The following is a 13,734-nucleotide window of genomic DNA, read 5'->3' as shown; positions in this document are numbered from 1 at the left end:
AGCTATCACAGCTCGCTTACACATTGTGTTTGATGTAGTAACCTCATTTTTTGCATTCGCCAGGATTATATCGACACTGAGGCGCTGCTGAACAGCGAGAATGTGAATCAAGAGGCTTTGCTGGCGTATGCTCGAGAGGCAGCCGACTACGCCACGCACTACCAGCTGCCCACGCTGGACTACGCCATCAACCACTGCGGGCAGCCTGATGTGGCCATGTTCGACTTCACAAGCATGTACGCCTCAGAAAACGCCGCTTTGGTCAGGGAGAGGTTTGGTCATAGTGTGCTGGTGGCACTAGTGGGAGACAGCCTTCTAGAGGTGAGGAGATTACACTACTGTGCAGTTATGACTAAATAATCATCATCATTCTTTTGCTTGATATGTATGATTATTACGTTAGATTCTGATGTGTTTGTGGTTGTCTGTGTTACTGTAGCCCTTCTGGCCTATGGGGACAGGCTGTGCCCGCGGGTTCCTGGCAGCCTTTGACACAGCTTGGATGGTAAAAAGTTGGGCGCAGGGTAGAAATCCACTCGAGGTGCTGGCAGAGAGGTCAGTGAAGGTCAAAATTCACATGCGCAAACAATAAATGCACAGACAATCACGTACAGCTCTAGATGAACACTGAAACTTATAATACCATTGATAGCTTGTTTATGTAGTTGCTTCGTTGTTGTTTTTCTAGGGAGAGTCTGTACCGATTGCTACCTCAGACAAAACCTGAAAACATTGGCAAAAACTTTGATTTGTACACCATAGATCCAGGAACTCGCTATCCAAACCTTAATTCAAACTGTGTGAGGCCACACCAGGTGAGATGGCATTTCCATTTGTGCACAATAAACTATCACTAAAAGAAATCACTGCAATTCACAAGCTCAAGTGACTTATTGCTTTCATAAAACACCTTTGACAATCACCATAAATAAACTAATGCACTATACCTGTTAAAAGAATTGATTAAAAATACAGTAAAACGGTAGTATTGTGAAATATTATTACAATTTAAAAGAACGCTTTTCTCTTTTAATATATTTAAAAAAATAATTTATTCCTGTGATGTAAAGCTGAAGTTTCAGCATCATTACTCCAGTCTTCAGTGTCACATGATGCTTCAGAAATCTTTATGATGTGCTGATTTGCTGCTCAAGAAACATTTATGATTATTATCAATGTTGAAAACTGTTTTTGCTGCATAATGATTAAATATAAATAATATTTTCTTGGAAACCAGGGTAAAAAAGGAAGAAGATAATAAATACTTTTATTCAGCAAGGATGCATTAATTTAATCAAAAGTGACATTAAATACATTTGTGTTACAAAATATTTCTATTTCAAAAAATTGCTGTTCTTTTGAATTTTCTGTTCATTGAGTAATCCTGAAAAACCTATTTCAAGGTTTCCACAAATATATTAAGCAGCATTTATAATAAGAAGAGTGAATATTAATAATTGAGCACCAATAATAATTGATCATAACTGAGCAGCAAATCATCATATTAGAATGATTTCTGAATGATCATGTGACACTGAAACTGGATTAATGATGCTGAAAATACAGGTTTGATCACAGGAATAAATTATTTATGTAAATATATCAAAATAGAAAACAATTGTTTTACATTGTATTAGTATTTATGAATGTTTTTGATTCAATTATGCAGACATCTTTCAAAAACATTTTATTATTATTCTTCCAAACTTTTAATCAGTAGCGTATATAAACACAACAGATAAATAATATAGTTGCCAAGCTCATAGTACAGTAAAATACAAAGTTGCTTTGCAACCACAAATGCCTACAGACTACTGAATGGTATACATATTACAAACATTTCAACTATTATTATTAATAAATTAAACCATTTGTTGTACACAGGTTTCTTTTCCAGTTTTTATGCTGTCACTGTTTTATGAAAGCAATAACCTCCTTGAAGATTTTACCATGTGCCATTTTTTTGTTTAACATGGCTCATCTAATCATTTACTCTCATTGAAATGATCTCTCATTACTGTTTATTTTTCTCCTTTGTAGGTCCGCAACAACTATATCTGTGGAGAGATGAAGTCGTGCTCTCTGGAACGGGCCGCCACGATACGCCGTCCTGTCAACTTGGCCAGGCGAGGTCAGAAGAACCGTCTAATCAGTCTAACACGTATCTATAATTATCCTCTGCTCTTTTACTTTTGAGTGGAGCGTCCAGTTCCTCAAGAGTTGCCGCCAGGCTAGGACTGTATAAGAGGGCTGAGACTTGCATGTGATAATCACAGACACTGAGAAAAGGCGACGTGTTTACAGCATTCCTGCATCCAGCAGATACAGTAACAGCCAGCTCCTGTTTTAGGAACGTTCTCAATGTTCTGCACTCCTCCCAACATGTGGCAGGTTCAGGGGGAAGCAGAATTTATTTCTGCTGAGGGAATTCGATCCAGACTGGGATTTGTTATTACCAGCAGAGCCAAAGTGAGAAGAGTACTACCCTAGACAAATCATGCTGCCGAAGGAGTAGTTCACCCACAAAAATGGAAATTCATTATTTACTCACCCTCATGTTGTTTCAAACTTGTATGAATTAGTTCTGTGAAACTAGACATTTTGAAGAATGTTCATGCTGTTCCTTTCATTCATTCATCACTTTTATCAATTTAATGCATTATTACTACTTCATACATAATTCGTCGGGGTTAGAGTTCACCCTTCAACTCTACCGGAAGCCAGTGATTATAGTTTATAAAGTTTTAATATGGATATTTTTCTTACAAAAACCCATCACTTCACTTCATAAGGCATTTATTAATCCACTTTATTTCCGTATGGATCACTTTTATGATGGATGGATGCACTTTTTTGGTTTTCAAAATCTCAGGCTCTACTCACTCCCATTATGAAGCTTGGAAGAGCCAGGATTTTTTTTTATATATATATATAACTCAGATTGTGTTTGGCTGGAAGAAGAAAGTCAAATACACCTAGGATGGCTTGAGGGTGTGTAAATTATAGGATAATTTTCATTTTTGGGTGAACTATTCCTTTAAACAGCAAAAACTGTTTTCAACATTGATAATAACCAGAAATGGTTCTTGAGCAGCAAATCAGCATATTATAATGATTTCTGAAGGATCATGTGACACTGAAGACTGGCGTAATGATGCTGAAAATACAGATTAGCCATCACAGGAATAAATTACAGTTTAAAATATATTAAAACATAAAACTGTTATTTTAAATCGTAATAATATTTCACAAAATTACTGTTTTTATTTTATTTTTGATCAAATAAATGCAGCCTTAATTGGTGAGCAAAAGAGACTTCTTTCAAAAACATTGAAAAAAATCTGAATTATTCCAAATATTTAAGTGGTACTGAGTTTTCTGCTCAGCTTCCTCTTTCCTTGGCTAAATTTGCCTCTTAAGAGGAAATGGAGCAAGAGGCCAAAGCAGCAATAGCACATTTCTTTAGTCTCTGTTCATGCTGTTGTTTCCTCAAATCAATCACAATAAATCCTTCCAGCTCTTGCTGTTCAACTGTGCTTGTTGGCACATGGCTTTAGTGCTCCTTAAAAACAGCTTGTTAGCTGTCAGGATGACACACTACTGTGAAACACTAATAAATAATAAATGTGTTGCGTAAGAGGATGATTATTCTGCTCAGAGATTAATGAGTCAAGTTCTGATACCTGACAGAGAGAAGACGTCACCTCGACTTGTATATGTGTTCGGGTTGATCAGTTACAAAATAACATTTCCCTGTGCTTGTGTTTGTGTGTTTAACAGAGTCTGAGATCAGGCCGGGTCGGTTACTGACGTGGTGTCAGAAGCAGACGCAGGGCTACAGGGGTGTGAGTGTGACTGACCTCACTTCCTGTTGGAGCAGTGGCCTGGCTCTCTGTGCTCTCATTCATCACTTCAGACCGCAGCTCATGTGAGATTCTTTACATTTTTACATTGTTTACAATTAAAAATCTGTATCTGAGATCCTGATCGGTAGAATCTCCGGTTACACTTTATTTTAAGGTGTCCTTGTTACAGTGTAATTATACATTTAAGTACTGGGTAATATTAAATAACTACATGTACTTACTATAGGATTAGGGTTTGGTTTAGGGTTAGTTGCATGCAATTATGCATAATGTATTGTTATTAATGCAGTAACTACATGTAACGTTTAACACGGACTCTGTAAAATAAAGTGTTACCAAATCACCTAAAGTCATCTGAATGTACCTTACCATAGTATTGTGGCAGTACTATGGTATAATGTTTTTACCATATATTATTACCATTATTCATATACCATGGTATTTACATGGCACTCCAAGCTATTTAAAAAAAACTGTGGCATTACCATGGTACATAATCAATGATTTTGCATTGTTCCTTGACCAAAAAAACACATACTAATTAAGGTCTTAAAAACATGGTATTACCTTGATAGCATGTCCAGAAGTAGGTGAAAAAATGTGGTATTACCACAGTGCATGTCCAAATAAACACATGGTATTTGTATTACCGTGAAAAAACATGGTATTACTATGGTACATGTGAAAAAAGCATCATTTCATTTCTTTAGAACTGTGGTATTATATCAGTACTATATCCAGAAGAAAAAAAAAGTTACACTTTATTTTAAGGTGTCCTTGTTACAGTGTAATTATACATTTAAGTACTGAGTAATATTAATTAACGTGCTTACTATAGGGTTAGGGTTTGTTTTAGGGTGAATTATGCATAATTTATAGTTATTACTATAGTAACTACATATAACATGCTAAACAAGGGCACTGTAAAATAAAGTGTTACCAAAAATACACATATAAAACACAGTCTTACCACGGTGCCATGTACAAATAAAAACGATACGTCTTTAAAAAAAGAAGATGGGACCAAGTCTAAGAAAACCCATAGTATTACCATGGTACAATATCGAAAAAAAACATGGTATTGGTATTACAATGGTACCATGTGCAAAAAAAACAAATCATAATATTACCATGATACAGTACCATTTCTTAACAACAATGGTATTACATTTTGGTACTATATCCCCCCCCAAAAAGAGCACGGGAAACAATGGTATTACCATACCCAGAAAAAATACATAACTAAAAATTAAACTCATAATACATGTTAATATTGCCCATTATAATGAATGAAGATGGCAGTTCCTAGTAAAACAGTAGATTACTGTACATAACACTTTGATAATGTTCATTTGATGAGTAAAACATAAACAATGGAATTACGTCGTAAGCACATTTCATAAATATTTGGTCTGCTTCCTGACATGTCCACAAATCCTGTTCTGCGTTGGCAACAGATCCAGTCAACTCTTCTGTGTTTATTAGTGTTTTCCTTCGCACAGTTAGTTACTGTGTAATCCTAAACATAAGCCGGACATGTGAAATGCACTGTGACCTCTTTAGAACCACTTTCCCGTCTTACAGCTTCTTACTTATTCATCAAAACAGTGACTTAAACTTGAGCGTTCTTGGCTGAGAAAGAGTTTGAACCATTTGCAACATTTCACACACTTTATCAGGAGCCATTTTTCAAGTCTGTCATCTGAGATTGTCAAAAGTAGCTGAAGGAAACCAGAGAACTTTCATAACTTGCGATTGTGCTTTCATTGCACAAATGTCAAGAGGTCAGCTTGTTTAATTCAGGTCCCATGCTCTCTGTTTTTATCGTATTGTTTCCTGTAGCGATTACGACTCTCTGAATGAGCAAGACTGTGCCAAAAACCTTCAGCTGGCATTTGATGTGTCCGAGAAGGAGTTTGGCATCAAGCCGTTCATCACGGGGAAAGAGCTGGCGTCAGGACAGGAGCCGGACAAGACCAGCATGACCACATACCTCTCCAAATTCTATGAGCTTTTCCGGGGAACGCCTCTACCTCCTTCAGGTAGAAATCTTTCACTAACAGTTCGTTAAGGATCACTGACTTTGTTTGGAATAGCATACTTGCATACTACCATTGATGCAGAATCACAAGTCTTTTTATTGAATAAACATACAAACAATGATCATCCAAACAGGGAAGACAATAATCTAAACTAGAAACAAGAACATAATAATCCATCGGTGAACGGAAACGCAACAGCTTTACCAAAAACATGACAATGCCAGACTACAGGGGTACAGTATATACTATATACTGTACACTGGAGAACAAGAGGCTTGACAAGGCACAGGTGTGGGTAATCAATTGTCATGCAAACAAGGGTAACTATAGAAAGAAAGGCAAACAGGAGCAAACCACAGGAAGTGAACAGAGGAAACAGAGAATACACTTCAAAATAAAAGAACAAAATAAAAAAACAAAACACAATCCATCCAGACACCCTGCCAACGATGCCGTCTTCCTCATCAGACATCAGGCCTATGGTAGCAGGTCTATCTGAGGCTCCTGCGAACTGTCTCGTAATATATCTTAAAGGCAGCTGGAAAACAATTAAATGAGAGTGATATGAATAAAAACAACATAAGTCACAGTAAAATTAAGCAATAAAGGAGAAAATAGTAAAAGTTACTTACACACAATGTCGTCATTATCAGCATCATGTAAATCTGGACTTGCAGACATGGCTCCGAGCAAATATGAGGTCATGGCCTCGTTATGAGGCGAGGTTAGTCTGCGAAAAACAAAATGTACAGTTAAGATCGGTATCTATTAACGGATCTATTTCCTTATACAGGAGAATGAAAGCATATTCTTTAAATCTTACCCTTGCTCCAGTTCGTAGCGCCTACAATTTGTCTCCGAGTTGTGAAGACGGCGTACTGCTTCCTGTAAATTACAAGACCAAAAAATACACTTTTATAAAGCAACTTACACTTGTTATTTTACAAGGCTACTTTTAGCTTGTGCTACTTAAAAAAAGCTTTGCTTTTAGGCTACTTTTAGCTTAGATAGCAGTCTTACCGCAATCTTAGGATTGTGCACCCGTCTTCTCTTCCCATGATCCTTCAGAAATCATTCTAATATGCTGATTTCTCATTATTTATTATTGCTTGTTTAAGGTAATTCTCTGATAAAAATTAGTTGGAAAAATGGCAAACTACAGCTACATCTTACTATACAAAAAAAAAATGCACAGAAAAACAAAAAAGCTCACAAGAAAAAGCATAGGTCACACTTTAGTTAAGGGTCCAATTCTCACTATTAACTAACTATTAACTTTGACTTTGCCTCAATAAACTCCTAATTATTGCTTATTAATAGTTAATAAGGTAGTTGTTACGTTTAGGTATTGGGTAGGATTAGGGATGTAGAATATGGTCATACAGAATAAGGCATTAATATGTGCTTTATAAGTACTAATAAACAGCCAATATCAATATGCATGCTAATAAGCAACTAGTTAATAGTGGGAGTTAATTGGATGGCACTTGCTGAATTAAATATGTAGCGTATATGACAACAGTCTTGCATACTAGTATATGCAGTGTATACTATACTATACTATGTAGGCTTGTATTCCACTTCAAACATTGTCAAGTCATTGTCACATCGACACAACCTTTACCATGGTCCAAAACCTTTTACCCACTTTGAGCATGTCTTCCACCTAGTTTGAGTTTGCATAAGGTGTGTCCATTAAGGAAACATACAGTGCTTTCATGAAACGTCTCTAAAGAGGAGCATTTTATCTGGCCTTTCGCACTAGTACATTTGTGTTACACAATTCCTTCAGTCACACAGTCATGCCAGGAATGCATGTCTGTCTGAGACCAGGTTTCCGCCCTACACATCACCGCACTGGAGGAGGCCAGAAATATGCCACATTATATAAAGTTAAATGTCATACCTGCGATACAGCAGAAGCATGAGCATGGCTCTATCAAGCTGCAATATGAGGCTTTTATTTTACAGAGAGATGTGTGTTTGTTTACAATGCTTGTTGTAGTTGTTTATTGTCAAATGTCATGCAAATTTCTGTCATGTGGTTTATTGTAGATTCAAAGCGAGATGGTGATGCAAATAAGGAAAAATGTCCATCAGATTCTTCCAGACCTGTTTACAGGTCCCTGAGTTTACATCAGCCTCGTAAACGCATACCAAAGGTAGTGTACAATGGGTTTGATCTATTACAAGCACTTTTTCAGTTTGTGTTGGACTTTATTTTGTTCATGCCATCAAGTTTAAAATTGCTAAAGCAGATTAAAAAATTCTCATTTAAAAAAAAAATAATATTTTGAAGTCCACAAGTATGAAATATAAATGTAACTTATTGTTTCAAAACTTGCATATATTTTTTTAGAGAAAGTATAATTAGTCAGGCATAAATGTGATATGAAATGTGAATAATCACAATTCTAACATCTTTGAAAGTATAATATACTGTTCCTGTGCTTCTCAGAATGAAAAAAAGTCTGAAGACGATGATGCAATATACAAGAGAAGAAGGAAAATCAGTTACTTAGAAGAGGTCAGTATTACAGCATGATAGTTTATGGTAATGTTAAACTGAATTACGGGCATGGGAAACTGTAACTGATTTCTGATTGGTCAATTTCTCTTCCAGACAGCCAAATCCTTCAATCAGAGTTCTTCTGTATCCAGCGAGGGACGTATACTGAAGGAAAACAAGGTCAAGTTTATGGCCAATCAACTTCTAGCAAAATTTGAGGACAGCACAGCAAGCTGTTCTATTCGCAGACAGGTAAAGACCGCTTTGCATTGCATTACATTACATTATACTCACATAAAGCGGTATATACAATAGAGCAAATCTCTGATGCATGATTGCCTATATTGCTGCCAAATGTAAACTGTATTATCATCCAGCTCTAATCTGCTAAATGCGACTATAAGGCGGGAAGATATTAAGATATTATAAGCATAATGATTTCCATATGTTCCAAGCTGTTTGAAGCCATACAATTTATTTTTGTAACAGAATGAAATTTTGCTCTAAAATCTTTGCACTTTTTCACAAAAATTGAAATGTTGCGTCATGATATTTAGCGCAAGTTAATAGTTATTCAAGTCATCCGGTTTTTTTTTTTTTCATATTAATTGCAGGAAAAAAAATTCCAATATTGTGCAGCCCTAGTTTTTTAAAACGACATAAAAGATGTTGGGGTTAACTATTCTTTTAAACAATGATCTCAAACTTTGGCTCTGGAGAATCACTTTACTGGGGCTGATCTGAGTATTTCTGTGTCTAGTTAATGTCTTCTTTCTCTTTTCTTCTTCCTGTGCTTCTGACCCTGGCTTCCTTTCTCTGAAACTGCTCCTGGTATAATGATCTCAGTCTGACTGTAATGGTGAGAGGCCTCCAAGACCTCCATCGCTTGATATGACTGATAGCCCCCTCTTTAACATTATCAGGAAGAAAGTTCCTCCACCCCCACCCCCTAAAAAACAGGTAGAACCTCCAAAGTTAATCTACACCCCCCCAAAAAAGTACCATTCAGTACCTGGCATTAGCTGTTAGATAAGCTGTGTTTTTGGTGATATTTGTCTTTTTATACCTTTTAAAGAGGACCTATTATGCCCTTTTACAAAGTCTTTGGGTTTTTTGGGGTCTACTGAAATAGGCTTTCATGCTTGAATGTTTTAAAAACATATTTTTTCCCATATTCTCCATTGTTGCAGCTCCTCTTCCCTTCCCAGTCTGTCAGTAACGCTCTGTTTAGTTCCTGTCTCTATGAAGCCCCTCCTTCTGGAAAGAGCAATGTGCTCTGATTGGTCAGCTGGACCAGTTGTGATTGGTCAACCGCTTCAAGCATGTTTGGGAAATGTCACGCCCCTTACCATAACATGGCAACAACACTCATAGGCCACGCCCCTTTAATTTTGGCGTATGCCATGGGAGGGAATTATTTAAAATGAGGAATATTGTGATGTGTTCGTTCCCGGAGGAAAAGTCAAGACTACAATGGAGGCGTTTCAGGGAGTTCAGAAACAGTGACACTAATATAGAGAATAACTCCCTTTGGACTGATTTTGCGCTTTGTAACTTTTTTAAGTTACATATTTTTGTAAGTACATATTTTTCATGCTCAAACAGAAACATTACACACTATAGAAAGTTGAACATGTAAAAAAGCAGAATAGGTCCTCTTTAAAACTTCAAAGTTTCCCCAATAAGTTGTGTATTATCAGTACAACAGTCTATATCGAGCGCTGCCCACATGTGCTGTGTGTTCACAGTTTCCACCCTCGGCTCCTCTCTTCCCCTCGCTTCATTCCAGTCCTCTGAATCCACAGAGGAAACCACTTCACCCGACTCACACACACACTCACACACACTCAGAGGCAGAGAACACAGCCGGCTCAGGCTCGGGTCACTCAGCAGTGCTGGCCATGACAGCAATGCTCCAGCGCCTCCAGAGGGTGGAAGATGAGATTAGCCAGGTGACCCACCAACATCTTCTGTCTGCTCTAATATTTGTATTATAAGCAGGGCTCCTAAAGTTAAAAGTGCCAACTTTTTTATATAAATGAAACATGCTCAGATATTATATTTAATGAGTACATTTATGAAATGCAGTTGGGTCATTCTCCAAAATGGGTGCCACGTTTGTCCCTCATTAACATGGACATAAAAGCTAGTATTTTGTCTTTATTCCCCTGTCTATTTTAAATAACAATATATTATTTAAAATACTTGAAGTCGTTTCCACAGATTTCGTGTCAACCCTCCTTACCATCTCTTATTAAAATAACACACTGTTCATAATGACATTATTGTCTTATACAGTAGTAAATATCTCCTTTTAAACACAAAATTGTGTTTGTCAGATCTTAAAATATCCACCCTATTACCATGATTTTTTTACAGTCAAGAATTGATTATTGAAAACGGGATATTTATAGAAATTAAATTCTATTTTAATTAGCACCTTGCAATGTCATGAATATGATCACAAGGCTATAAATGAAAAAGTGTAAAACAGTCAACCCTGTTACCATTAACTCTGCTCTTTTCTAAAGGAATAGTAATTTTCCAACCTATATTAAGGTAATTTTATACATTTTGGCTAAAATGGCACAATGCAATGTATTAGCACTTTAGAATGTCTATATAGAATGTTTAAAAATCTCACAGAAATTGATTTATATCATCTTTTCGAAGTAGAAAATGCGCCCATTTCATAGAACGTCCCAGTTAATGCATTTACCTATTTTGGCATTAAAAATTGTTCTGTCCTCTTTCTAAAGACTCTTTCTTAAATGTGCTATGAGGCCTACTTAATAGAAAATGTATTTATAAATGAATTCCTGGAGGGACCTTTAACAAAAATAAAAAGTCCACAAGTATGAAATACAAAATTCTGTCATGAAACTCTAGATGGCATGGGCTTAATGGGTCCTTAACTCAATCTGCTTGCAATCACATCGTTCTCTATAGGGCACAGCTGATTGGTTCCTGCTGTATCAGTAGCCAATGAGCTCGCTGCTCAACCTTCAAATACCTGGTTAGCATTTGCTGTTGCAGTTGCAGCACGCTTTCAGAAACCCTCCACCTTCCCCAGCTCCACCTGTTTAGATCTGCTACGGGTAATTCATCATGTACGCTATATTGTACAGCAGCAGCATGTCTTACTTGCTCACAGCAGTGTGTCGTGTGTGTATTAATGGCAGTAGCAAGTCCCGTACTCCCGTTCCCGTTCTACAGCAGCAGCGTAGCAGATCTATTGCACCAAGACCGAACATACCAACATCACATCCATTACCATGCCAATCACTCCAAGAGTTGTCATGACAGAAATATAAATGTCACATATAATACAAATGTTTCAGAATATGTTTGTTTGAATGAAATTTCAACAAACTGAAATTAATCAGATTAACGGCATTAAAAAAATATATTAATCGCAATTCTATTGACAGCCCTAATTATAAGTAAGACAGCAATCTAACAACTGATTTTCCTGTGCACCGCAGACTCAGTCTTTAATCTCTTTCCCCCTTTTTTGCTGTTTCCTTTCTCCCGGCCTCGCTCAGAGGAAAGCCCAGACTCAAAAGGCCAGGGAGTTTCATAAAAAAAGCATAAAGGAGAAGGCTGTGCATTTGAGCGCTCTGTTCTCTGGCGAGGTCTCCTCTCCGCATCAGGTGACTATGTTCCTGCGTGTGTCGGCTTTCCTCACTCAGCTGCGTTGCATGCCCTGCGGTTCTGGCCTCTGATCACTGAGTGACTGAGCATCATTTCATGCACCTGCAGTCTGTGCAGATATCATCGCATTCTGAGTAATTAATTCCCTGCACCCCCGCTCCGCCATAATTGTTTAATAATCTCTCTAGCAGAACAGATGTGGGTCAACTGAGGACACACTCTAGTGCTCGGTACATTCAAACGAAAAGAGTTAATAAAGTCAATGAATGCCAGTGGACATCATAATTCTCAAAGCATCTATGCCAGTAAAAACATATTAGGTGGGATTTGAAGAAATTGTTGGAATAAATGTTTTCTCTCTATTCTTTTATGAGATTTTATAAGCATGTGAGAAGAACCAAGAAGGGGTTGCTGACTTTCGCATGACTCTCTTGGTTCTATAAAGGGGTCTGGGCTGCTCAGGGCTCCTGTAAGCATGTAAATTGATCTCTCGGACTGGAAGAGAAGATTTTTTGCTTTTTTACTGCTCACATCAGGAGAAACAATCAGTCCAGGTGTCCACAGATGATTCAGACATTCTCTGTGCATTTATTATATTTCCTTTCTTTCGGGAGACAGTAACTTTATTCATCGTGCACTTTTGACTTTACAACTTTGCAGACTTCACAGACAGCTGTATTATACACTGCATGAAAGGTAATATTTGAAAATGCATAATAGCGGCACTTTAAGGTAATAAAGTGACCCCACTGACAGATATTTTTTAATATAAATAAACAATATTTTATATTAATATTATATTTAAATAAAACACATCATTTTAATCCATTTTATTAGAAAACAACACTTACGTAATACCTTTAATTCCACCTATCAAATATGAAAATAATCAGCAGCATCTGCAAGAAATAATGCTAGCACGTCTCTCAGTGTGCGTGTGAATGTGTGCATCTCTCTGGCTTCACGTGTATCACGCTTGTTCTGGGTTTTGTTATCTGCCATTAAAGTGTAGGCCAGATGCTCCCCCTTGTAATTTCTAAAAACCATATGAGTATACACTCCTGGGCCATGCCCAAAATGGCTAAACACTAAGCTTTTAACTGTCTTACTTAACCACAAATTATTGGTCAGAAAATTAGCAAACATCAAACAAGAATATGAGAAGTTGTGTGTGGAGTGATGAATCACAATGCATGGTTTATTGCATGGAAATGAATGGTGATGCTCCAGAACGGTGTCTTCAAAAATCTGCTGAGAAATATATGAATGAATGAATGAGGCATTTATATAGCGCTTTTCATATGTACCACGTCTACTGTACACCCAAAGCGCTTTACAATCATGTCGGGGTCTCTCCTCAACCACCACCAGTGTTCAGCATCCACTTGGATGATGCGACACCAGCCACAGTACAATGGCGCCAGTGCACTCACAACACACCAACTATAGGTGGAGAGAGAGTGATAGAGCCAGTTCAATGGATGGGGATTATTAGGAGGCCATAATTGGCAAGGGCCATTGGAGGGAATGTGGCCAGGACACCAGGTTACACCCCTACTCTTTATGAGAAGTGCCATGGGATTTTTAATGACAACAGAGAGTCAGGACCTCAGTTTAACGTCTCATCCGAAGGAAGGTGCTCTTTGACAGTATAGTGTCCCCA

The 13,734-nt window shown here is 37.3% G+C and overlaps 1 protein-coding gene across 27 annotated transcripts in view; it reads left to right on the top strand.

The window, feature by feature from the left end:
- Positions 1-13,734, top strand: part of mical2a (microtubule associated monooxygenase, calponin and LIM domain containing 2a) — a 68,257-nt gene that overhangs the window by 38,595 nt on the left and 15,928 nt on the right. For 21 of the 27 annotated variants that reach the window (XR_013820464.1, XR_013820465.1, XM_079865546.1 and 18 more), the window contains exons 8-19: positions 64-321; positions 440-555; positions 689-815; positions 2,041-2,131; positions 3,781-3,928; positions 5,709-5,908; positions 7,964-8,070; positions 8,367-8,435; positions 8,532-8,669; positions 9,264-9,377; positions 10,166-10,369; positions 11,963-12,070. Coding sequence is in view for 25 of the 27 variants with exons in the window: in XM_079865546.1 (XP_079721672.1) it covers positions 64-321; positions 440-555; positions 689-815; positions 2,041-2,131; positions 3,781-3,928; positions 5,709-5,908; positions 7,964-8,070; positions 8,367-8,435; positions 8,532-8,669; positions 9,264-9,377; positions 10,166-10,369; positions 11,963-12,070 (1,680 nt within the window). In the remaining 2 variants the exon portion in view is untranslated. The remainder of the gene's footprint in view (positions 1-63; positions 322-439; positions 556-688; positions 816-2,040; positions 2,132-3,780; positions 3,929-5,708; positions 5,909-7,963; positions 8,071-8,366; positions 8,436-8,531; positions 8,670-9,263; positions 9,378-10,165; positions 10,370-11,962; positions 12,071-13,734) is intronic. The other 6 variants (XM_079865558.1, XM_079865557.1, XM_079865556.1 and 3 more) reach the window with 1 other exon arrangement.

This window comes from Squalius cephalus (assembly GCF_949319135.1).
Source record: "Squalius cephalus genome assembly, chromosome: 3".
NCBI classification, from domain to species: Eukaryota; Metazoa; Chordata; class Actinopteri; order Cypriniformes; family Leuciscidae; genus Squalius; species Squalius cephalus.
The sequence above is the reverse complement of the archived record's forward strand: the minus strand, read 5'-3'. Positions and strand labels throughout refer to the sequence as shown.